Here is a 27241-nt window from a genome sequence, read left to right as displayed (position 1 = left end):
AAGTATGAATTATAAGCATGAAAATGAATGTTAACTTTAAAAAACTATCATCAGTGAAATGACCGCTAACTACAAAAAAAGCTTGATGGTACGTTAGCAGTGAGGTCGTCCGAGGGGGGACACTTAACAGGTTGTCATATAATTATCCCACATTTCTTCCTCACTAGCAATAGTGGCAATGTAGTTTTCGAGATAGAACGAATTAACTAATTCTTCCCTCCCGGCTCCCCGAAAGTGAGTCTGAAGGACTTATTGAAGGTGATAAGGACTTGTGATTCCAAATATCCCGACCCTGAAAGCAAATGTAGCCGCGTGTGTCAGCACCTTGTACCACAGGAATCGAGCATACTTGGTATCCTGTGGATCAAGGAGGACTCGATGGAAGGCTTTAGTATGTCAGCAATCAGTGCATACAGATTTACTCTAAACTTTGACAACACACTGTATAATAATTCGCCTAAACTGGGACCTGGATATAAGCAATCATTTAAGGAGATTCCTCCCTTCTACTTGGAGGAGGCATTAAACACAATCCTAAGGGGAGTGGTAGAGCGCTCTTTCCTAACGCCAAAATGAGGCATATAGTAGCCTTCTATTCTCAAGTTGGGGACTTCTTCTATCAACCCAGTCTTGAGATAAGTCTGAAGGACCTGCTCGTAACCAGTTCGATAACTAGTATCTCTCTCAAACTTCAATTCTAAGACATTTAATTGTGCACTGGCATTACAGTAATTAACACTTGGATGTTGTTCATTCTCTGACATGGAAAACTGCTCTTGGGACTAATACCAATCGTACCAAGTCACCATCATTCATCAACATCATGGGTCATTTCTACCATTCGACAGACATGCAAGGCTTTTACAACAGTCGTCTCAACTCCCTGAAGTGCCCACTGAGGGACCTTCCCATACGGGGATACCCTTTGATGAATTACAAAAAGGCTGACCCCATCATACTTGTCCATACTAATGAACGTGATTAAAATAGTCGGTGCCAATTAGCACATTTGCAGCTTTCAATATGTCATCACGAACTTCCTTGTCCGCCATCTTGTACCCCTGGTTCTGCAAATGGTGTTTTATGTTAACTAAACCGATGTTGTAGATGGGCATGTTCACATCCTCATGCACTATCAATTTTGCCCTTATTACTCTGTTTCCCATCTTAATTTTACTTGAAACCAAATCATATTACCCACTAATGACATTAGACCCAAATGGTGCAATATTAAGAGAGACTCTCTTTACTACTGCAACTTTAATTTCTGGGCTGACTTGAAACAAAGCTACATTGACTCCCGGCGTCCAAAAACATACAAAATTCCAGAAAAGGTGGTAGGTGTGTGGTTAAGTTTTTGTTATGAAACAATAAAATAAAAAGTTTCAAAGTATATAAAAACTTCTATGAGGCATACAAGGATGTATACTAGGGTATACAAAGTTCCAGAAAAGGTGGTGGGTGTATGGTTAAGTTCTTGTTGTGAAACAACAAAATAAAAATTTTCAAAGTATATGAAAAAAACTTTTATGAGGCATACGAGGATGTAAAAAAATTCAACAGAGGTGTAATGTGAAGGATGCTATGGATGGATGCATGGTTTGGAAGGAAAAGAATAAAAACAATTAAACCTCTTAATGATTGGATCAAAACAAGTTTTAGAATACAGGAGTGTTTAATTCAGTCTAAAATGGGTAAACCGAGATATATCTTTCTCCAAAATGCCCCGAGTTTGAGCGTGAGGTGCAGCATCCGCCAAAATTAGTGTCATTTATTTATTTATTTCTTCTACTACGACAAAACGTACTTTGTTAGACTCTAAATGGTAGGTACACACAAGGTCGCTTGCACTAGAAACAGTTCGCAGGAATTCTGGCGGCTCTATCGGATACTGCTGTTCTACGTCATCATGAACCTATTTGGCGTGTTTTTCAATAACTTTGTAATGTCGTTTAAATACAAGGCATCATTCTAGGAATAAATTGACTCGAATTTCAGTTTCCATATTAAAATCAAAGGTGCGTGGCAAATCGATAAATTATATACATTTGGAAACAAAAGGAGATATCAACAATTATGAGAGTGACGAAAATCAAATCTGCGCCCATATGTTGTATGTCTGATACGCTTTCATATACCCCAAAAACAGAACTGAGTATTATTCATTTGAATAAACCTGTTGTATATGTGATTAAATTAAAAATAAAGTTTTATATGTGGGTACATTTACGGGGCCCTGTTAAAAACAAAAAATCCTTTCATTTATCTCCGTACAAAGCGCGCCTTAAATTTACAAGAGCCGAGTTTCAGTGCGTTAATCGAGTTCCATATAAAAGATATTCTTCGGAAGCATCTTTCCTGCGATTATACCCCTTCCCCCTCCCCCTCCCCTCCCCTCCCCCTGCTTAATTGATGAACGGGGCATTCGCAGAAGAAACTTCTAGTTTAAGGGGGGAAATGAGCATAACGCGATTCTCCACACCGTGAGATAATGGAAAAATACTGAAACGTGTCACCTTTATTAATGACTCATTATCTATTTTCTCTAAATCTCGCTTAGTTTCTGGTTGGGGAAATATGACGAAATGACATTTTCACCGAGTTTTCCTCTAGCAGTTTTTCTTAAAATGTTATCTATATCTTACTAACTTCAATAACTTCTCCGATGGCAACGCGTGAAATCTGCAACGGCATATTGAAATCAAAGATGCGCCTGGGAATTTTAGCTCTGGCGCGTTCGATGTTGAGGAGGGTTTTTTTTTTTTTTTTTAGCTGATAGGTAAGATGGGTGAAAGAAGAGTGAGGGCTGTTAGCTAGCTAACCATGGTAGGGAATAGTTTAGAAAGTGAAATATTAGTAAGAGTAATGTCAAGTGTGGTTTATCCACAATTTTATTTAGGTAAGGGTACAATTTTTCTAATATTAACATAACACAATAATAATTTTACATTATAGCAACATGGTAAATTGTACATATTGCATATTTTGAATTTTATTTCTTATTAGTATAATCATATTTAAAACAAAATAAAATAAAAAAAATTAGTTCCAATTTCCTCATTTTAACCTTGATGTTAATTATGATAATGATTTTGCATGATACCTACATAGTAAATTCTAAATATTACTTTTTCACAAGGCATTTCTTAATAATATAATGGTTGAGGTTCATCACGATGAATATATGAAGATACTCTTCACCATCATCTGTGGTCTGTGTTGTTTGAGTGGCTTCTCTCTTCTGCTACGGATTCTTCTGTTAATTCACTGTTGTACTGATCTAGTTTGCTCCATATGTTGGTTGCCAGTCTGTATAATCTTTGATTAATTGGTTCTACTTTGCATTTTTTGTGTATTTGTTCTATATTCAGATCGTCATCTTGATTGTTTCTCACTGCGGACCTTAGTATCTTATTTTGGAATTTTTATAATGCACTTATATTGGAAGTCGATGCTAAACACGTGGGTATTGGTGGATATTCCATTACTGGTCTGATTAGGCTTTTGTAGAAATGGATTTTGATATTTGTGTTCATATTCCTAAATCGTTTTAGCTTTGTATTTTGTGTTCTTGCTATTCTTAGCCTTTCTCTCACGTGTCTTGATATTCCTCTTTGTCCGAATTGCATTCCTAGTATTCTTGTGCTTTTAGTAAAATTCATCGGTTGTTGGTCCAACATTATTTGTGCAGGTTTGTAAGCAGACACTGATACTAGTTGGAATTTAGATTTATTTGTCTTTATCTTCCACTTCTTTTCAAATTGATTTATTCTTTCAATTTGGTTCATTGTTTTTTGTGCTACTTGTCTTTTCAAAGTTGGATCCCTTCTTCGAGTACGTTTTTCTGGGTGTACAATTATTTGAGTTATATCATCTGCAAAGCAGACATCAGTACAGTACTCTGGTGGTGAAGTCATATCTGATGTATATAATATGAATAGTGTTGGACTGAGTACAGATCCTTGTGGGACTCCACTTAGTAACGGGAATGGATTCCCTATGTAACTTTGTGACTTGATTGTTGCTGTTCGATCTTTGATGAAGTTGCATAGTATTTTCTCAAAAATGTCTGGAAGGTTGAGGAGGTTGTGTTAATACAATTGCATTTTCTTCTTCTTCTTTCTTCTTCTTCTTCTTCCTTTAATTCTTTCTTTAATCTTTCCTTCGTTTCCTCTTTCCTTTTTTTCTTTCTTTCTTTCTTTCTTTCTTCAAGGTATCATTCTGAATTTCCCGTTGGTGTTGAAAAAAAGTATCGGGTAGCCTACATGGTCGTCTTCATATAACACTTGCGAAAGAGGTTTTAAAGGTGTGACTTCTTCATGTCAGCAGCGATTTCATCGATGCGGGACGCATTTTCCGTCGAACTGATGGTTAAAAAGTTTGGTGGGAAAAGTTAAAATATGAGGGACGAAGTAAAAAAGATGGAGTGAAAAACAGTGAAAAAATACAATATCAGCGAAGTGAAAGAAAGTAAAAAAAAAAAATAAAAAAAGCGAATGGGTGTAAAGAACATAAGTTAAAAAAAAAGGCGAAAATTAAAAACGATATCGCACAAGAATAAAATGAAATAAAAAAAGACATGCATCACGGTCCTGTTTGAGTCTGTTTCTCGGATAGCTATACCCAGGATTAATAGACTCTATTAATCCTGGCTATACCTTCCAGTCCACGCCTCGTCACGTCGAAACAGGCGCCAGACAGTAGCCTACTTGTTGAGACGGGTGCCGAGCCTCTTCTCGTATTCACCTGTACTGTACAAGTTAAAACTGGGGAAACGCTCGCGCCACATTCCATTTGCGTTCGTAATTGGTCATCCCTGAGATTCGGAGAAAAAGAACTTAGTCAACGCAGAATGCGCCTAAAATCGTATTTTTGTTTGTTTATTAATCTGTATCACCGGTTCGACGCTCGTAGAAGAGTAACTAATCAACACAGAAACAGATCCTGCGAAAGATGAGTAGGCCTAGTGCCTACCCCTTTTGTAGGGTCAATGGATAGCCTACTGTACAGTATGTAAATCTCTAATTAGATATTTCACATTCGACGACGACGGAGCGAAACAGATAAAAAAGAAACAAAATGAACTGATAAAACGAAGTGTACGTATCAGAAAATCTTTTAATAAAAGTTGTTTCGAGGGTTAGGGTCAGAGAGGGGGGAGGGGGAAGGAGGAAGGGGATGGAAAGGAGAGAGAAGGTTAAAGGAGGGGGGGGAGGGGGAAGGGGAGAGAGAAGAGAGCGAGAGGTCAGAGGGAAGATGGTAGATCTCTTAACTGCTTCATCAGATGTTTTCAGAAGGTGAGCGGGTGATCATATCTCGCTACCTTTGTGTGTGTGTGACCAGACCCTTTCTCCTCCAACACACACACACACAGGTAGCGAGATATGATCACCCGCTCACCTTTTGAAAACATCTGATGAAGCAGTTAAGAGATCTACCATCTTCCCTCTGACCTCTCTCTCTCTCTCTCTCTCTCCCCTTCCCCCTCCCCTCCTTTAACCTTCCCTCTCCTTTCCATCTCCTTCCTCCTCCCCCCTCCTCCCTCTCTGACCCTAACCCTCGAAACAATTTTTATTAAAAGATTTTCTGATACCTAGATTTCGTTTTATCATTTCATTGCGGGGTTCGGGTTAGCCGGATGTAAAAATGAGCGAATTTGACGGTTTTTATACTACTAATGTTATTATTAACATATTTCAAAGATTAGATCCTACTCAAAACGTGGAACTGACACATGAAACCGTTAATGTTGTACTATTTTCTCAAGCCACTGAGAGTGACATTTTGCTTTTTGTTTATCTATGATTTCCTTTCCTTGTCCTAATGTTGATTTGTATTCCCGTTATCCTCAGTTTGCATTTCCTTAGAGATGCCTATAAGATATCCCTCTTTGAGCTATCACATTGGTTTAATCATTTTTGTCACAGACGGGATCATGCTTTTGTCAATTGCAGCTTTGATATACATTGTGCCATATAATAGACTACTAAGCATAACATTAATTATATGTGAGTGTGTGTGTGTGCGTTTTCTGTAGATATGGCAAGAGTATGGTATCTTAGGCCTAGTGAGTTTCCCAAACTGAAAACCGTGTTATCCCATCCAAGTCTTTTAGAAATGATTTCCTTATTAGTTTAGTTTATGCAATTCTATATTTAATGCTAAGCCTCTCTTTCAAATCTAATTTGTATTTGCGCACAAGGCCATTACAGTATTTTGGACGGAGGAAAGACGGTTGATAATACCAAGGATAGGGTGGATAATCACCTAATTGTTATTATATACCAGTCTTTCTTGCCGCCATGTAAAGGTGCTAAATGATATATTTTGCATATTTGGAGCCCTTTAGGGTTTATGGTCTGTAGACTGTCCATACGGGTTTTTAGCTGAAGATTGAAAGGAAAAATGAAAGAAAATTTTTTCTCTTTTTATACAAATAGATCAGTGTCTTAAACAAGGAATATTATTAGGTTGCCAAGGCACTAACCACCTACTGAGATACCACCACTGTGGAGATACAGCACCTTTAAAGAATTGGTCAACAGTCTGATGTTGGGTCACTCTCTGGGTACAGGTCATTTTCATTATCCTACACATATACTGAATAATCTGACATATTTTTTACACATTCTCTTCTTTCTTCACACATCTGACAAAATTAGGTATACTATACCTTTTTCCCATTTTGTTTGGTATTTTCTGTAACTGTTCACTGTATATTTTAAAGGTCTGACAAAAGACTTTAGCTACTGAAAGTAGCTCTTAAACAGTGTCATAGCATCTGTACCATAGCCTTCCACAGCCTATGGTAAGAGTTCTCACGCTTTGGGGTATATTCGAGCATATTGTAAAGTCCCCGCTGAGCGAGTTTTCTATGATGAACCACCTGTTTTCTTCAAGACCTCTCCTATAGGATCGGGTCAAGCAAAATTAGCCATATTTTTCCTGTATAAATATGTATCTATTACTAATTCATTTGTATCTGCTTCTTTTGCACATGTGTTAGAATGTTGTTATGTCAATTCTTGTGAACTCACTTTTTACATTACTTGTATTTATCCATTGTAATTATTGCCGAGAGTAATTGACCTCAGATCACCTAAATTCTATTGTATTCCTCTGTGTGACGTCCGCAGTGCGCGTTATAAGCAGCCTGCGTTCTGAATAAAGTAGCAGTACCTGTCTTCCTGCTCATTATTTAGCACCTCGTAAAATATCTTACTGTCAATTTCTCCTCTTGTTTTCTTTTTAATGGTATATGTACCAAGCTAAGGATGACTGGTGGGTCATAAGAAAATTCCCCCATCCTCATCTTTTTTTTTATCTTCACCTTTGATGTTTTGTTTTCAGAACCATTAATATTATCTCTCCTTCAGTTGATGTGATATCCAGGATACTTTGTCTTTCATGGTGTGTCAGCCCTGCCATGCTTATTTCGTTTATAGCATCAACTTTGTCCGTCTATGTATTCTCCTAATATTCTGTCATTATATATTTATTATGACCTATTAACAAGGTCAGATACAGTCATAACCTCCCTCTACATCTGTTTTAAGAACAATGTCATATCATTTTATATCTCTTAAGATTCTCCGGTAGCAACGGCCAGTACAGGGTCAGCACATTCTCTCTCTCTCTCTCTCTCTCTCTCTCTCTCTCTCTCTCTCGTCATCCAAGTCACTATCTGAACTAAGGAAGAGCAATGAACACATGACTACCAAAAAATATAATTTATTCAGTAATCTAACATGGCAAATGGTTTGAAATGAAATAAAAATGATATGGGAATATCAACGTCCCAGAATTGGTACCCTCAAAATAACCAAGTAAGATATCATGGTACTATTAACTTCCACTAAGTAGGTCTCAACATATAAGCTAAACTAAGTCAGTATGACCGAAGTCATGATAAGTCACATTCCCCTCCATTTATATTGGCCTCTATTCACGATACATCTGAAGAACAAAGGGGAAACACAACTTTTAAAAATAGGCACAGAGAAAAATAAGTGTGGGATTTTTTCCCACGTTACCTACCTCAAAGGAAATGCACATAATTAAAAATAGTAAAATCACCAATAAAAATCAAAGAGACGTAGTAGATAAAAATAAATCAATAAAATAAATCAGGTTTTCTTGGAAATAAAGTTCCAGCTCACCTCACAGGCAGTACTCAAAAGTCCTCCAACCAGGCGGATCCTGACACAAAGCCATCTAGGTCCTCAGTGTTTAACCTGTTTTCAAAATGGAATATTCACACTTCACATGGCACACACATCAGAGTGCACGAACAAACACACTTGCTGGATCTTGCCGACTTCCGGCAGCATAACCAGCTCATCGCCCATGGTACGATGCCCCCTTGTCTCCGTAGGAAGCCATACTGATGCTAGGCCTTCGTCAGCGCTGACTCGTTGAACACCTAGGTACTGTTTCCATTTACCTTTGCCCAGAATGTCTCCAAGCAAATTGCTTAACCCCAAAAAACCAACAATATATATCAATATCCTTCAGCATTTCACTGTTCGGCCACCAGTTGTGCCGCCCACAGCACGAGATAAGCAATGAGTTCTATTCCCCTGACTCCTGCACCTGGAAGTTTATAACATACATTAAAAGAGAGCAAGGGTTACAACAAATGCATATGGTTCAGTCTTTTGCAGGTTTTGCTAGACAGTCATCTCGAAAGAAATATTTAGATGTTTCAGCAATTTCAGTTACTGAAAATTATGGAAACAGAGATCTGGTTGAATATTTACGATCTATTGCGTATAATTTGCATTTTTAAAAAAAATTTTTCTTTTACTTTCCAGTTTAGCTTTTTGTATGATTTTAACTATTTTTTGTTTTTTTTTCTGCTTTTCATTTTATTTTCTTTTAAGAATTTTTCAACTTTTAAAAAATTTTTTAATAAATATTCATACAATAGTAGTTCTTCATTTTTCAACCTGAATATAAACCATAATACAATTCATTCATTACTTACTCTGTGCAATTAAATAATTTTGAAAATTTTTTTATAAATTTTTTTCCTAAATGGTTTCAAGCTGACTTAGTGTCAACACCTAGGGCTAGTTGTCTCTAGGGGGTAGTTGTCCTGAAATGGTTCTTTGCAATAGTTTCTTTGCACATAGTTTCTCATTTTTGACCCCAACACTACACACAGCATGACGACTAAGACCGCCACCAATACAAAAATCAATGAGAAAGTAGTGCTGTGGGGGAAGTGGAGGAATTGTAGTTGTAGTTATGTCTCCCCGCCCCCAGGAGAAGGCACAGGGATAACACTGTGTTCCCCATGAAGGCGACGCATGAAGATACGAGTACTCGAGCTGTACACCATCCTGCTGAGCACTTGGAATTTCATCGCGACGATCCGACAGGAAGCATCAAAGAGGCGAGATCTATTTAGCCAGAAGGCATCCAATGTATTATGACATTGGATGGATATTTAGCAGCTTGCAGAAAAAAGTTGCCATGAGAGTCTTCATAGTGGCCACTCGATATTCAGCTGGGAATGTTGTAAAGTCACAGTCTGAAGGTGTCTGATTATGAACAAGTGACAGTTCACATCCTAACAAGTCGATGTTCCTAAGAGCAAAATCCGTGGGAAGCTATACTGATACTAGGCCTTCATCAGCACTGACTCGCTGAATACCTAGGCGCTGTTTCCATTTACCTTTGCCCAGAATGTCTCCAAGCAAACTGCTTAATCCAAAAAAACCAACAATATAATATATCAATGTCCTTCAGCATTTCATATTAATGTTTACCTTAATGTTAATTTGGTATTCTCATCATAATTATTGGTAAGTTTGTTGTAAAGTATGATGTAACTAGTTACTGTTGTTTATAGTTATACTGGCTGGAAACATTGTGCAAAATCCCAGACCAGTATTTCCTGAGCAGCACTAGTGTTAATAAATGTGTATTAATATTCATGGACCACAAGGTAAGATTTAGTGACCTTGTATTTGTCACTATGCAATATTAAATTTTGTTGTTCAGAAACATTGATCTTCTCAAATGAGATGCTCATTTCAGATCCTCACTGGACAGTGCCTGTAATCATAGATGCACAACAATATTTATGGACTACATTGTAATAATAATGATGTTTATCAAATGGAGAACTCAAATGAGCTCCCCACCGAGTAGTAGGCTACCAGTAGTGATGGATGTATTTACGAATGGCATGGTAATATCACTGACCTTGCAGTTGCCTGTAAGCAATATGATATCATATTATGTATAGATACTTTAGTTTCTCAGATGCACTCTTCTGCTCCCTTACTGCAGACATCAAAAGTCTAATTCTTCATGAACATGATGCCATTCCTAGGACAAAGGGGATGGCAATTTAGGAACTGGTGTAGTGCTTTTCCTAGCCCGTTACAAATGTAGGTGCTTGGCATTCAGATCATCAAGGTTTGTGGCAGTCATAAGGATTTTTATTTGGGCCCCGACTGACTTAGTGCAGACTAAGGTGATACTAAATGTTATCAGTTTTGACTGCCCTGTCATCAGCATGTCAAGGGTATAGGAAGGTGATAGAAAGGCCTGTATTGTGTCATTGGTAATTTCAGTGCTCATTGTAGGGAATGTTTGAATTTTGCTTCTTCTACCAGTTACCATGGCCTAAGAACTTTAGACTTTGCTTCTGAATATGCTTGTGAATAGATCACAAATAAATCCACACAAGTCTCGTAATTGACAGGAGTCACTATTCACTGATCCCCATGTATGTTTGGCTCCCAAGTGGAACTTCTGATCATGGTCAGTATTTGAAACTGAGCAGCCTGTTCCTGATGTTCAGAGAGTTATGCTTTGGCTGAAAACTAAAGAACATGAATGGTGAGCTGCTCTCTAACGAACACTGCTTTTGTGTAGACTCAACTACACCTCCATTGCTTAAGGAAAAGGCAACCCTTGCGTTTGTGAGTAAGCAGGGTAAAGAGAAATTCACTGTGTAATTTTTCTTGGTTTTTCCGATGTTAAACTGATTGGTTTAGCTTTTGGTCTATTGACATTGAGAATCTTTTATTTAACTATGATACTTATGGAGGTGTAGACCCATATTGTAAATTTCTTTTTTACAGCCTGTTGATTACCTACCTCCCATGTTATCCGTTATTTTTTGTAAGTTTGCTAAAAGGTGTTCTTTTTACATAAACGGGAGAATTGGGAATGTTACTCTATTATCTAAATGTGGGAGAAGTAGCTGCATGACTGTCAATCACCAGTAACTTTCTAGAAATCTCACACTTGCCGCTTCACGAAACAGATACATCCGGCTTCCAGCATAAACAACAATGAACGTCGGAAAAGAAAACAACAGAGAGGGAGTGCCACATTATCAAATACTGTAGTACTTTATTCCAAAAGCTGACTGTTGAAGGAAATGATCTGCAAGAATGGCTTAAAATGAATGAATGAAATGTTGACATAAAAAGAAAGCAATAGACATCGCGCGAAATCATGAATAAGTCTTCATCAAACAACCACAAACAAGTAGTGACCCTTATCTTCACTCAACTCCCTCATTTCTTACAAATTCTGTACTATCAATAATATGCATTCATAATGAATTCATTACATCCAGCCATTTTAAAAGCATATTTTGTTAAGAATTGCAGTCACCAATGAAATCCACGAGAAGGAGCGGTCTAGAGTAAATGTTAATTCAATTGATTATAAAGCGTTTACACTCAAAAATTATTTATCTGGTTAAGAAAATGTCATCTTGAACACATGCATAACCATGAAAATATTTATCAATGATAAATAATTTCATGCTCATAAAGCAGAATAATTTTGACTGGGAAAAACAGATTACAATTCAGTATTTAGGAATCTCTTGCTACTAGTAAATATTTTCAAAAATGATGCAAAATCACTAACTCCGGGTACAAATGAGCAAAAGAAATTTAATCCTAACAAGACGACAAGCCACAAACTACCTCTTCAGAATTACTATATGTAATTAATATGAGAATTCAAAACTATCACACTTTGTACACAAACCGTAAATCACCGAGGCAGTTTGCTGGAAACTCACAGACCCTGTTCTCTTTATAAGAATTCCTGGTTTAATCTCTCTCACCAAGAGCAAGCATAATTTTTCTGAACTGAGAATATACACCATAAAATAATGTCAGAGGGTTTTCTTCCGTGTTATGATTACTAGTGCATTTTTCATGCGCACAACTTAAGGTCTCAGAGGGTTCTTTCAGCTGTTGCACTATTGCCAATATAGTGAGCTGGATCATAAATAGAGATAGATTTGGCAATGGCGAGCTTCAGTGTACCTTAGTCTTTGGAGCAAGACATTGACTGAACCAAGAATCTATCCCCCACCAAAGCAAGAATACATTCTTGAACACAACATATTGACAGAGAAATAGGCATACTGTACTTCATCAAAACTAGCACTAGGATATGTACACGGTGCTAAGTGGCATAGTTCTTTCAGCTAAGCACAGAAAGTTTTCACTTGCATATTGACCGAATTCATCAATGTCTTTTATGCAACTGAAACAAAGGAAGAGATGCAGGTTCTATGTAGGATCATTGGCTCCGACCCCTGAATGTGGGCATGCAGACAAGATGATAGCCCACTCGAGCCACAGGGCACGAAACTGCTAAGCTATGAGTATCATCACTTTTGTATTCCACTGCTTTTTCTGGTAATCGGACAAGGTCTTCCTCATTTGCTTGTTCATCTGTGGTTTCAAGGGCGAAGTGTACCCAGAGAGAAAATAATATGGGCCAAGGAAGAAGGAGCTATGCTATGAGTTATTTAGGGGTGGAGAATTTTTAGTCCCAGTTAAATTTGGCTGAATAAGTGATACAAATGAAGGTTAAGAGAGTTTATGCTCTGAGAAAAGTAGTTTAATAACAGCCCAAGACCTAAAGAAGAGAGAAGGTCTCTCCACTTTAGACTCAAAACTGACCTGGTCTGCATGTGGTGCCACTCTGGTCTCCTTCGGGCAATATAAGCAACTATGAGAGTAAACAGTGGTCATTGACATCGTGGGTGGAAATTGATTTTTTACATTCTTTCAGAGCTGCTTTGACACTTCTTTGAAGGTAGGTTTTTCACATAAAATAAATTGCAATGCTAAGCACTGGCCCAACTTTTGGGCGCTTTGTGAACTCTTCACTAAACACTGAATTTTCATTTCATCACTTAGATTAAACAAGTAAAAAATGCGCCGAAGTTTCTTCAGGGCAATCGAGTTTTCTGTACAGCCGCTACAGCGTATAATCAAGGCCACCGAAAATAGATCTATCTTTCGGTGATCTCGGTATAATGCTGTATGGGCCGCGGCCCATGGTTGATTATGGCTAACGTTAACCTTAAATAAAATCAAAACGACTGAAGCTAGAGGGCTGCAATTTGGTATGTTCGATGATTGGAGGGTGGATGATCAACATACCAATTTGCAGCCCTCTAGCCTCAGCAGTTTTCAAGATCTGAGGGCGGACAGAAAAAGTGCAGACAAAAAAAACGCAAACGGATAGACAAAGCCGGCACAATAGTTTCCTTTTAAAGAAAACTCAAACTATCCGATAAATATGTGAAAGAGAAGGAACCCTTCATTGCAGTTTACTTTTGGCAAAGTTGCGTACAAAACATAGGACGTTGTACCCTCTCCTCTACTGCTGAAGATTATCAGAGTAATAAAAATAGAATATAAACTACCTGTTAGTTCTTCTAGCCTCTTTCTACAATTTCCATTCTCTCTCTCTCTCTCTCTCTCTCTCTCTCTCTCTCTCTCTCTCTTCTCTCTCTCTCTCTCTCTCTCTCTCTCTCTCTCTTGAGCTGCAGAAATCAATTAATCTTATATAAATTTTATTTTAGTATTTCAGCATTACTTTCTGGTCGTATGTTTGAATGAGATGATACTGAAATATTAAAGTTTGGTTCTATAGTCATTACTACCATCTGGTAAGTGTACATGCTATGTAAAATACTGAAATTGCAGGCAATTCTATATCTGATTCCCGGAAGTTCGTGCAGAGAGAAGATAGAGGAAGAGATTTGTCCGGGAGATTGTTTCTTCTTGGTATCAATGAAACACAGGAAACAGCAGAACGGGAGGGACCAACTGTGAATGCTGGAGGAAGAAGCGGATGACATTCAGTCAAATGATGAATGGAGTGGTTGTCTCTGCTGCAGCTGCAGTCAGAGGTCACTGGAGAAGCGCTAGTGCGTTTCAGCGGATACTTCGCGAAACTATTTTTCTTTATTATCCATTTATCAAAACAAATGTAGAAATTGAAGACCATACGGATCGGAAGCGAGGATGGAAAGTTAATAAAACCAAAAGTCAATTTATGGAAAAAGATTAAGTTAAATACAAATGATTCAAAACTGTTCAACAGGACAAATCTTTAAAGTAGGAAATGGAACGAAAGGACTCGGTCTAAATTTGGCAGATTATATCGCTAACATAGCGGTGTAACCTACAGAAGCAATGCTGCAACTCTTTTGTTACGAGTAGGATGTATTTACGATAAGTATTTCGAATTCGAATTTAATGCCAGAGAGAAGAAAGAGCAAAATGGCGAAAATTATAAAATGATTTCATGTGAGCTTTAAGCTCATTTTTTTTAAATAAAAGCAAATAAAACTAACTGCAACTAATAAATCGTGACGTTTTAGTCTTTCATTGCGTAGTGAACTGCGGGTAAAGGGGAACAAATCTGATTTGCTTCGCTCAGATGTTGGCTTGGGGTTGGACCCCTCCACAGAGTAACGTCAACAGCTATTCTATTCTTTGGCTGGACTTGTTGCTTGTTGCCCATACCATCTCTGAATCTCAGCTCCTGTGTTTTATTTCTTTGTAGTTATCTTTCACCTGCTTAAAATGTTAAATAAAAAAAATATAAAAAAAGGGGGTGGGGGGAATGAAAGATGGAACTACTCAGAGCTGTTATTACCTAACTCCTTTCGGTACAACGAGTCATATGAAATACGCTTAGTGAAAGTTAAGGCTTCTCGAGAGGTAGAATAAGTCCCCCTCTCATGGGCAGGCGTGTTTGCCTTAAGCTGCATTATATAAAACTATATCACCAATAGGAAAGGTAGGTGAGTGTTGGCTGTAAAACAATATTTGACTTTGGTAGGTCTATAACTATATGAGCTGAAATAAATGTTGTAGCCTTTTTTGCTGCACAAGGGTTGAAATGCTGAACTTTATCAGTCTGAATACTGGCCTATGAGTGTGAAGTTAGGATGAAAAGTCTCATCACAGAATTCCCAATTTATTTTTCAAGTTTTCAGAAGAGCGCAAAAAGTATCATTGTGTACCATAGTACATGCAAGTTTGTACAGCCACGAAAAAACAATTGATAACCTCTCAGAATCTTTCGAGCAAGATTTTTGTATACGGTAAATATATCAATTATTGGTAACTATCATGTTGCTGACCTTCGTGCTGTACTTAGCAAGTCTCTGGCGTTGATCAATGTAAAGGAGGAGCTCAGGATAACATCAGGGCGATCAGGCTCTAGATTCTTTTTCCATGTTTCTATGTATTTCTAGCCTGAAAGACTACATGACGTGTTTCAAGATTTCAATAACAAATATGTTATCAAATCTTTAATTTGATAACATATTTGTTATTGTATATGCGATTTTCTATTCCTTTAGAATAGAAAATCGCATATACAATACTTTGGGCGCATATATATTCCATCTATTCAACGTCAACGGTAGGCTATTCATCGAACAAGAGCTAAGTTTCGATACACTTGATTATTAAAAGTTACCTACTTGTGAAGGTTATTTTTTTTTTTTCTCTTTTTTTTTTTTTTTGTAAGTCAGTTGGACTACATCCATCTCAATGTTTTGATAAAATCAAACTTTAGGTTTAAAAATAAACATATTTTTGTGAGTAAAGGAAAATAAGTAATGTTTACATGTCCGTGTCTCCATTGCACTCTCTCACTCTCAGCATTTCGTATATAAACCCCGCAAGGCAATTACTGTACCCAACCTTCTTGTAGAACCTACAAGTTTTTCGCATATATCAAGTCCATTGGGTTAGGCCTAAGAGATCCCTATACAGAATTTGCATGCCCAGTCAAGTCAAATCAAGTTTTGATATGATTACCATTCCATTTCTGAATCGAACAGCCCCAGAGGTTGTCAACTGGATTCGGGTCAGAAGGTTTTGCTGGCCATTATTCGGTCCTGATAAAATCTGAATGTTCTTTAGACCATCTCAACACTAGTTTGGCTTATGGATTGAGCCGCACCGCCCTCACTGATGGAAAACGGAACTTCATCCTGTTGTTCAAGTAGCGTAATGGGAGGTGTTTAAGAGGTGCAAAAGAAACGAGCAGGAAAAATTTACTGCTGCTTTATTGGTGACCCAGGCGGTTTATTTAGCGGCAGACTGACGTCACGCCGCGGAACACGATGAGAACAAGGATGACCTGAGGTCGATAATAATTAACAATAAATACATTGAACGAATAGCTACACTTTGAATCATACAAATGGACAGAAACGGAATTGAATACAATCTGATGCCTGCGAAAGAAGAATACATGATATACAAATTGGAAACAGGTAAATAATTATATACGTAGTTTAAATGATTGGATCTGCATGACCCGTCACGCCAGGTGTGACGAATTGTAGAGGCAAAGAAAATGGGACGTCACCATAGAAAACTCGCTCAGCAGAGACTTTACAGGTGTTTAACGGTTCATTTATTTCAATTAGCTCCCCTGGTCCGCCATCAGCCATCCATCCCCAAACGGCTGTAGTTTTTTCTTTTAGATGAACACCATCAACTGTTTAAAAAATTTTCAAGCCTCCTTTGCACTACCCTTTTCAACACTTAACAGTTTCATAGTTGAATGTTGGGTCTAGTATAGCCTATATGCATTGATAAAACTGAATGCAAAGTATGACACAGATAGGTTATCTGATGAATTATCTGGATGAATTAAGTTTACTTTATTAAGTTTCTCCAATTACCTCAGCAATAATGCAAGTGATTTTAAAGTGTCAAAGCAACTGGTTCTCAGAAGTTAATTTTCACAAAAGCCGTACTTATTCAACTTTTTAGAAATACTTTCATTTTCAATTTCTGTTTTTATTAAACTTTACATTTTTTAGTATTATGAGACTAAGTATTCCTTCATTTATAATGCAATTTCATTTCCCTTGTATTTGTAGGATGACAGCAATGAAGAGTAGGCTACCACACCGCGCCCCTCGGAAGACTTTCTTTCACAATGCCTCTTCCACTGGATAGTATTACAGTATATGATGAGGTCTAATGTCTTGTGTAAATCTGTTACTCCTGATTGCAGAGGTATTTGTCAAGGAATTTCTTCGAGATGCCTCAATGATAGGTTGATCTTGTTGAACATTAATGTATCCGGGCCGTCCACTTCTATGTTAATTATTCATGTTTGCCTTTTCCCTCCCTCCTTGTTATCCGCCGATTGACAGTTAACAGTTATGTTGCTGTCTCCGAGCTGCTGTGCAATCTTACTTCCAGAAATAATGGAAGTGTTGTCACGCCACTGAGCCGTTTCCCCTACACCAGAGGTAATTTTCCCCTACTTTCCCCTACGCACCTAATATAACAATAGGATAAATGAAAATGAAGTATTACATTTTAGTTTCAGTTCGTAGTGAAAATAAATATTCCAAATTTTAGGTACGGAAAAATGAACTCTGTTAAAGAAAATATGTATGAAAATTTAAGCATTTATAGCAATGTACATGAATGGTAAATTATCTTATTACAAAAAGATAGATTCAACACTAAGAATTAGTCACAGAACTTTGTTTAATGTGAAAAGGAAAAATTGGATTTTACAAGAAAGATTATAAACATACATTGAATTTACAATAAATGTAAATAAATTTCAGATTGTTTAATTGCAAAACTCATGGATGTAACAACAGTAGGCCTATTGCCTTTTATCAATGAGCAAGGAAAAAGAGACTCTCTCAAGTGAGCTATGAAAATACATTTCTAAGACAAAAGTCAGTAAATTCAAATAAATGCCAGATTATTCTATAACAAAAAAGCAATGATGTAACATTTAAAATTTCCTTCGATCACTGAGAATTTAATTAATTTCGCTGTCTGCATGTTTTTCAAAGTACCTTGACTTTGCTTGGCGATTAAAAGAAAGATTTTTTCTCCCATTGCAGCAGCATTCAATCTGCTTTAATCTCACAGTCATCCTTTAGTTCAATAAACATAATTATTAGCTGATTTGTGGTCACTCCTTTAGCAAAACGCATGTGAGAATCCGATTTCATGTAACCGATGAGTTCTGAGTCTCGTCACCAATCCCTTTCACATATTTTGCAATGAGGAGCCTTTCCACCGTGTGCTTTCCACAGGATAACAATCCTAAAGTCCAGCTCTCCTTTTCCATCCCTTCCTATATCTTTTTCAGTTACTCTAGGCATAATTACAGAAATCCCAAAACAACGTCTATGTGACAATTAATAAAGCTCCTCTCACAATCCTTATCAGGAACTGGCTAGCCTGAAGCTAAACTGAGATTCCAAATCACAAATCTGAACATGAAACACGATGTTCCTTAGAATTAGCAAATACTAAGTTTAAATTTAATACTATCAGTGTTTTGTTGGGATGTTTAATATTTTCCACGGATACTATTTATATTAATAATGTCACTTCTATTTGTTTTTATCTGAGATATTGAAGAAAAAACGTACATATATATTTATATATATATATATATATATATATATATATATATATATATATATATATATATATATATATATATATATATATATATATATAATATATATATATATATATATATATATATATATATATATATATATATATATATATATATATATATATATATATATAAGGGAGATAAGTAAAATTCCCTACATCCCCTACACAAAGGTCATTCTCCCCAGAAGGTTTTCCCTACCCCATACGGCACCAGATTTCCCATACTGTAGGGGAATTCCCATTCGCGTGGCAACACTGAATATTGACCTTAAGCACATTAACGATCGATGAACCAAGAGATAAGGGACTATAGTCGGCTGAAAATAAGGTTTGACCCTCAAAAATTGTTACAAAAGGTTTCTCAACTGTTTAATGTAATGTCAGGTGTGCTTAATATCATATCAAAAGTCTACCACAATCTCATCATACAAAAGGTCTGATTTCCAAGATGGCGTCTATAATAGCTCCTAAATCCTTAAAATGCTCGTCACTCTTCCTTATTCAAACTAGATAAGTAATGCTGGTGCCTAACACCTTATTTTTGGGATCTGGAAGGCCAATTAGCATATCTGCATTATATTGAAGTGATTACATATTCACAAAATCCAAGATGGCAGTTTTCTTGCTCATAACTGGCACAAACTGATTGTCCTCCAGTTTCCATCCCCAATCCACTACATTCCTGTCACTTTCGTTTCCAGTCCACACAATGATCTAGTAATTCACTCTAAAGCTATGATATTATGTCGAGGACTTGGTGGGTGGGAGGCGTTCTGGGGTAATAAATGACTTGGCAGAGACAATTATTTTATCAAAACATTGTAACGCAAAGATGAGAGTGAATCAGTACTCTTGCCAGTTACGAGCAAGAAAACTGCTGCACCAGAAAGCCTCCTTCAGATGGTCCACTGTAATTGCAAAACAGCCTGTTAAACGCACTGCAGTTGCAAAGGCTATGAACTACCATGCACACCTGCTTGTGGACCATGTCAAGTTGAGAACTGTGAGACTCCACACAATCAAGCTTTACAGGAAGAAGAAAACGACAATGAATATCTGTAAACCTGGTTTTTCAGAAATTTATAATGTAGGATTTATAACAACATTTTACCGGTAATCACTACACTAGGTTTGGTGGCCTTATTGGTCCCCCACCTTAGACGTTGAAAAATACAATCACTTCAATGTACTGTTATTCAGATAAGTTGGTTAGATTTCCTGATTCTCGAAAAGGGATTTAGACACCAAATTTACGTGAGTAAAGTAAATTGAAATGAGCAATGGGGATTTTCATAATTTGGCAGCTATTTTTCTCCTCCATCATTGATTTTGTATTTATATAATATAATCACTTTAGTTTACTGTAAGTCAGATAGGCTAATTGGATTGCCATATCCCCAAAACAAGGGTTTAGACAGCAAGTTTACTTCTGTAATGTGAGTTGAAATGAATAGTGATGATTTTTTGTAGTTTGGCAGCTATATTGGTCCTCCATCTTAGATTTTAAAAAAATGTAATCACTGTAATATACTGTGATTTAAATATATTTACTGGATTCCTAGATTCCTAAATCAGGGGTTTAGACAGTAAATTTACCTGTGTAAAATGAGTTAAAATTAGAAATTATTATTTTTTTTTTGTCTGTTAGCCATATTGGTCCTCCATATTAAATTTTGTATATATGTAAATAGACCTACTTCAATATACTGTGATTCAGATATGCTCTTTGGATTCCCAAATCACCAAAACAGGTGTTTAGACACTAAGTTTACTTCTATAAAATAAATTAGAAAGAAAAATGGAGATTTTCATAGTATGGCAGCCATATTGGTCTGCCATCTTAGATTTTGTGTTTATATAATCAGTTCAATATAATGCAGATATCCTAACTGGGCTTCTAGACCCCCGAAATAAGGTGTTAGGCACCAGCATTACTGATCTAGTTTGAATAATGAAGAGTGACGGGCATTTTAAGGATTTAGGGGCTATTACAGACGCCATCTTGGAAATCAAACCTTTTGCCTGGTCGGATTGTGGTAGACTTTTGATATGTTATTAAGCACACCTGATACTACAATAAACAGCTTAGGAACCTTTTGTAGCAATTTTGGGGTGATAATGTGCTTTTAATTCATAAATGCAACCGACTACTAATTATCCATGCTATCAATGACTCACTAGAATTGGATTTTCTCTCCCATGGTAACGTCATAATCAGGGCAATATATTTCAAACGAAATGTTATTTGCTTTTCTTCTTACCTTGGCTGTGATAAATAGTTAGTACATGTTTTGATAGTTACCTTTATTTTGTATGTACAAAAAATAAATAAACATACTACAATTGTACAAAAACAAAATTGTTCGAATCCTCATTTGATTCTTTACATTAGTTTGATGTAGAATTCATTTTGAAATGGTTCATACAATTTCATTCAACAAACGTCTATACCGAATTTTCACTCTTCTTATTGTTTTCTTTTTTTTAAGAATAGCATTCCTTGGATGATTAATAATCTTTTTATAAGAAAAAATTTTATCTTTTTGGTGTATTTCTGAGGAATAATTTATCTAACCTTTTCGCTGTGCGGGACTGATCATCTCAGTAATCAAAAGGTCTCATCCGTGAAGTGGCTCAGATCCCAGTCATCACTCTTTTGGCTCTAGTTAGGCAGCTCGTATTAGATAACGCGTTTCCCTCGCCATTTTAGGGAGCTGTTGTCTATATTCTAGTGACAAATGGTAACATTTGACTTCCAACTTACAGGACAAGGGCTAGACCTTCAGGCAGCGTTCCCAAAATGGATACGAAAGTATCACTTGGTTACTTTTAGAACTGAGGCAAACAGTTTTTACGACGTTGACCAGAATGATACGAAATGCTAGAAATTTGCAAAAATTGGATACTATTGCTGCGATTTTTTCTGAAAATGGATACCTTTTCTATTTCTTGCGTTTTCTATATTTAAGTTATATTTTTTATTAAGTCAGTTCCAGTTATGATTATGCATTAGAAATGTTTAAATACTTTCATTTGAACTAGCAGGTTGTTGTTTGATGATCGTAATCGGTAAGATTTATTAAGACCACTCTATCACTACCTTTACCAGACGAATGATGAAGAAGCTTCAAGATATATTAAGTGTACAAATATACTAAAATTAACAGAAATGTCGTAATTTTCATGAATTAAAATATTGGATACATTTTGGATACTTTTTTAAAGGGAATGGACATTTCTTGTAATTTTTGGTATCACCTGGGATACTTTTTTTTATTTTTCCCACTGGTAACACTGCCTTCAGTAAACATCGAAATGCCATAGAATTTAAGGTTTCTCTCGATCATGATGTAGCACAGAAGTTTTGATTTGGAAATGACAATGACAGTAGTACAATAGACCTGAGCTGCCCGATAGTTCTAATAGTGACAGGTGTAGATGTGGTGGTGTTTATTACATCGCAGTTACAGACAAACCTAAATTACCTTAGATCATTTTTTTACTTCAGGTTTTATCAGAGGTGATCATGGATCAGAGGAAATGAAAGAGAAGGTCTCCGGAGAACCCGACCCGATGTGGTGTGATTCAACGAAGAAAACGTGATACAATTTTCGAATGGAAGACCATTGAAGATTCAGGTCGTAAAAAATCGGCGCTCTGAAACTTTCATTCGAGTTAATAAATTTACATTTTCTACAGAATGCGAAAGTATATTTTTTACTTTTAGTTTTGTGAGGTTTTCCAGATGAAATTTTTGGCCAAGAGCAAGTATTCAAGGTTTGTGATAAAGATCTTCAACCTGAATAACAAAAATAGCTTTATTGTACTCTATGCTTTGAGAGTTATCACACTGAAATGAATCGCTAATAAAACCTACATAATTCAGTATTTGAATAAGTACCTACGCACCATTTGCATATTGTATCACCCTACAACAATAAAACATTACAATAACACAAAAGTACGGTGTAATATTATAAGAGTAATGCAAATGCAAAGAATCGAGTTAGTTAGTTACACAATTAGCAGGACACTGATCAGATTCTCGTCACTAGCGTCGATGACAGAGATTTTCGCTCGCAGCGCAGCGAAGAGGTTAATTAAGGGTGAAGAAAAGCTTCTGGAGAGGAGCACTAGCAGAATTATTTTCGTGATGGTGCTTGCGATGTGTTTCCACTGGTTAGGAATTTCATGTGGCAATATTTGCAGTTGTGGTGACAGTGACCATCATGGCGAACGGACGGGAGAATCTGCCTTGGGAAGGAACGGACGGAATCGCCGCGAACAGAACGGACAACGCGAAGGATAGGCCTACCGCTGGCGTGAGCAGGGAGAGCTTCTTCAAAAGCCTGGCAGAAAGTTCTCAGCGTCTTCAGCGGCACGAACCGATGACCAAGAATCAGATTTCAATTCCTGTTGGAAATGGGTAGGTGGAAAAGATATGTTCAAGCTAAGCTTAATTCAATTACTGAATGTTATTTGTCTGTCATTTGATCTACTGTATGCAGTTTTGACATTCCTTCGTGCAGCATTCTCGGTGTTTAACTGGAAAGTTACCTGACAGCAATAATAAAAGCAGGAAAGACGCCACTGAATTACTCTTGAAAGTTCTTCTCATTTTGTTGATAAAGAATTGTTTGACTTGGAGCCTCTATTGTTTTCATCAACCGTCGGATTTGCAATAAAAATTCTATCTCGTACATCAAATGACATCATGATAATTAGAGAAAGTGACGGACACGGGTAAATGCAAGAATTCATTCAGACTCCTCAACACGAATCTTCTGGCACAATGTTGTATTGTATTTCATCGCCTGATGAAATCCCTTCACAAATATATGAGACAAGAGACATTAGCGAAGGAACGTTTATATCTCAGTACCAAAGATGCTGATCTCCAAGACTATCAACGCATCCTTGTGGCAGTAATTCTTCTTCTTCCTCGTTTAACGTGCTTTTTCCCATTTTTCATATGGGCTAAGCACGATGCCTTCTTTTGAATAAAAACAAGTAAAAAATGCGCCGAAGTTTCTTCGGCGCAATCGAGTTTTCTGTACAGCCGCTACAGCGTATAATCAAGGCCACCGAAAATAGAACTATCTTTCGGTGGTCTCGATATAATGCTGTATGAGCCGTGGTCCACGCAACTTTTATCACCGCCCGGGGGTGGCCTTTCCTATATCGTTCCCAGACGTACCATTATGGCTAACTTTAACCTTAAATAAAATAAAAACTACTGAGGCTAGAGGGCTGCAATTTGGTATGTTTGATGATTGGAGGGTGGATGATCAATATATCAATTTGCAGCCCTCTAGCCTCAGTGATTTTTAAGATCTGTGGGCAGACAGAAAAAGTGCGGCCGGACAGACAAAGCCGTCGCAATAGTTTTCTTTTACAGAAAACTAAAAATGATGGTTGAAAGGAAGGATTTATTTTTCACAGAGCCTCGATTTTACGTATGTATTCTCACTTGCTAATGGTCAAGCGGACACGAAAGAACTCCGGTGGTTATTGTATTACTCGTTTCTTCGTCGAACTGGAACTAAGATCAATATAAGCGAAAAAAAATGGTTGTTCTTTTGTATACAAATCCATGTGTCAGGTAATGACAGAATATCAACTAATTTTTTTTTTTTTTGTACTCGTAATTCTGGGACAAATATTACAAATTCTTCATAAAAACCATAAAGGCCAAAGCAAAATGGTACAGAAAACAAAAGGTTAATATATTAACCAATCCAAGATTTGAGAATATGGTTATGCTGTCACCACATGTTACAAAGCAGCAGTCAGATTATATTTAGTATATAATTATATATTCTGTTCCTGGCCATCATGACCGTGCCTCCAATAATCTTAATCTGTTCCTTGTTTCAGATCCTTTCAATTATTCCAGCGAATTTCGCTTCAACATTGGTCAGATTACTTTTTCATCTTTATTATTCACACACATCTTTCCTCTCTCCATCACTTTTATCCACACAATGCCAGTATTGGCTATACTGCATGAGAGTTATTTTCTCCTTGATCTGTCATGGCAGGGCTGTCCCTTAGAAGCCAAAGCCCTGACCTAGTGGATCATACGCTGGTCAAGTTTTAATTTCAGCTCCTGAAGCACACCTCGTCGTCCTTTGTTAAAGCTCCCTGTCCTCCTGGTCAGATGTGAATGAATTACTCTTTCGTATTTTCTCCTTACTTGACTCATATTTCTTTAGGTCTAGTAGAAATCAGCATAGATCTCTATATATAAGGAATAATTTTTCTGGTGCAAAGAAGAAAGCAGTAAGTCTGATCTTGTCTCCTTCTGAAGAACATTCGTTGTCTTTTGCCAAAATAGATTTTGCTCAAATTTATGCACGTTTAAGTCTCCTCCTCTTTCACGCCTCAATCTATACAGTAAGTCACTTTTCAGGTAATTCTTCATAGAGTGATTCTTCCCTCACAAGTCCCTCGAGTTACTGCATCCTTAATGATGGGCACAGCATCAGCACTGGATTGTTTTCCTTCATGATTCCTTAACAAGTCTACAGATGAACTGACTCCTGTGCGTTGGCGTATTCTTTTTTAATCTTAAACCTTAAATCCTGCACGAATTTTTCTTCTTGGGTACACACTAGTTGAATCCATCCCAAAGAAAGGTGACTGCTCACATTATTGCAGTTGCTATTCTTTTCCTCTTTACTTATACTATTGTAAATTAATTCAAAACTGTACTGCACTTTCATTTTCTGAAAAGTAAAGAATCCAGCATTTTTCTCTCAGACCGCCAGTAGGGCTGCTTCCAAGAAAGTCTCTGAAGACTTTCTTCCCTCGTTTACTTAGATTTAATCTTTTTCTCTGCTGGACTTAGGAAATTCTTTTGTCGCTGATTTTAAGATCACTAAGGCTTTTGGTAGCGTTAGGCGTAAGAGTCTGTAAGCTATGGCTCTTGTTTCTGAGTTTACTGCACACCTCTCTAGGAGGCCATTTCTAGCTTTTTATTATTCAGCTGTTTTATATTTGCTGCTGATGTCACAGCATCTCTTACCTTACTAATTGCTAGAGGTATTCTCAAGTCCTTTTGTTTCTCGTAACTAACGATCATCTCAGGCCTAATTCTTTTCTGATGTCTGTTCTACAAATAATTCATCCATCCATAGCCTTTCAGTTCCCCTTGCTGTCTCCTGTTGGTCCACTCTCAGTCTCACTCTGCCCTTTCTTCGTTTGTTGATATCTTCAAAATGCTGTTATCACCTGTTTCTCTAATTTCTCTCCATCTGGTGTTTCCGCTCTGATGAAAGAATTTCACTGAACTTCTCACCTCCGTGAGTATTTTGAATGTTCAGGCTACATCAGACTAATCAGGCAGCGTTCCAGCTGCTAAATCCCTTCTAGGTAGATCTCATGTTTAGATGATGCGAGTTCGTTTCTTCAGCCCAATTACTGATATTTCGGTATACGAGATGTGTCAAAGAACAGTGTATAGTTTCGAAAAGCTTGAAACTTGACCCGTGTAAGATCTTTCTATTAGCTGAAAGCTCATATTAAGCTTTGATTGCAAGATTAACATCATCGCAATGAAGATGTCCATTCCTGAGTTTTGAAGACCATGAATTGTATAGAAGACTGACTATCGTTATCTGTCTTACAGTTTAAAAAGACAGTCGCCCAGATGGTTGCGAATGTCAAAAGAAAGGCTTCACAAATGGATGTGATGGTAAGGATCATTTCTCGTATGTTTCACCTGCTTGCTGCACACACAGGAAGAGGACAAAAATCAACTAATCGACTACACATCAATGATGCTGTACTGTGTTTAGTTCTTCTTTGAACTTCAGTTGAATTTCTGTGTGTGAGAATTAACACATTTAAATAAACTTCAGATAAGAAGTTTTGAATATCGTCATTATCTTACGACATTTGAGTTGACCCACTGACGTAATGACTCGTGTTTAGACTATATTTTTAACTCAGGGCTTTTTTATTTTTAGACTACAGGATTATGACACTGAAGATTTTCATTTGCATATTCCTCCCATGAATAAATGGTCTGACTGTAGATTAGAAGTGTTTATATGTTATGGCGGTGGCATTTTGTAAATCCATGACACCATGTCATTATTTGGAACGGACTGAACCATGTGCACATTGTGTTAGGATGAGGCAGCTAACGGTTCAGTATGTCACGACTATCAGTCACACCATACTTGCAGAAACATTCGTAAGTTTACTGCTGCGTAAACTATCTGTTCCCTAGCATTCGATGACTTGATAAAGGAAATGGCATCGAAACTCCCTTATCTAAACAAGAAGTAAAACGGTACAAATTGCAGTGCTCCCGACCAATACCAGATCAGTGCTGATTGTTATATGCATTCTAAGCCATTACAAACAAGAAACAGATATGTTCGCTAAGTTAATAACAGTGACTGTGCAATTTCAAACTCGGTTTTTTTGAAAAGTGGAGACGCATATCGTAACAATGGCCAGTACTGCAATGC

At 37.0% G+C, this 27241-nt stretch overlaps 1 protein-coding gene across 1 annotated transcript in view; it reads left to right on the top strand.

Moving 5' to 3' along the window:
• LOC136850102 (uncharacterized) overlaps window positions 1-27241 on the top strand; it is a 63926-nt gene that overhangs the window by 27139 nt on the left and 9546 nt on the right. Inside the window, 1 exon segment of the mRNA XM_067123651.1 lies at window positions 22971-23187. Coding sequence (XP_066979752.1) covers window positions 23150-23187 — 38 coding nt within the window. The 5' untranslated portion in view covers window positions 22971-23149.

Source organism: Macrobrachium rosenbergii, chromosome 2, assembly GCF_040412425.1.
Source record: "Macrobrachium rosenbergii isolate ZJJX-2024 chromosome 2, ASM4041242v1, whole genome shotgun sequence".
Classification (NCBI taxonomy): domain Eukaryota; kingdom Metazoa; phylum Arthropoda; class Malacostraca; order Decapoda; family Palaemonidae; genus Macrobrachium; species Macrobrachium rosenbergii.
Note: the sequence above shows the minus strand (reverse complement) of the source record. Positions and strands in the feature narration are given on the sequence as shown.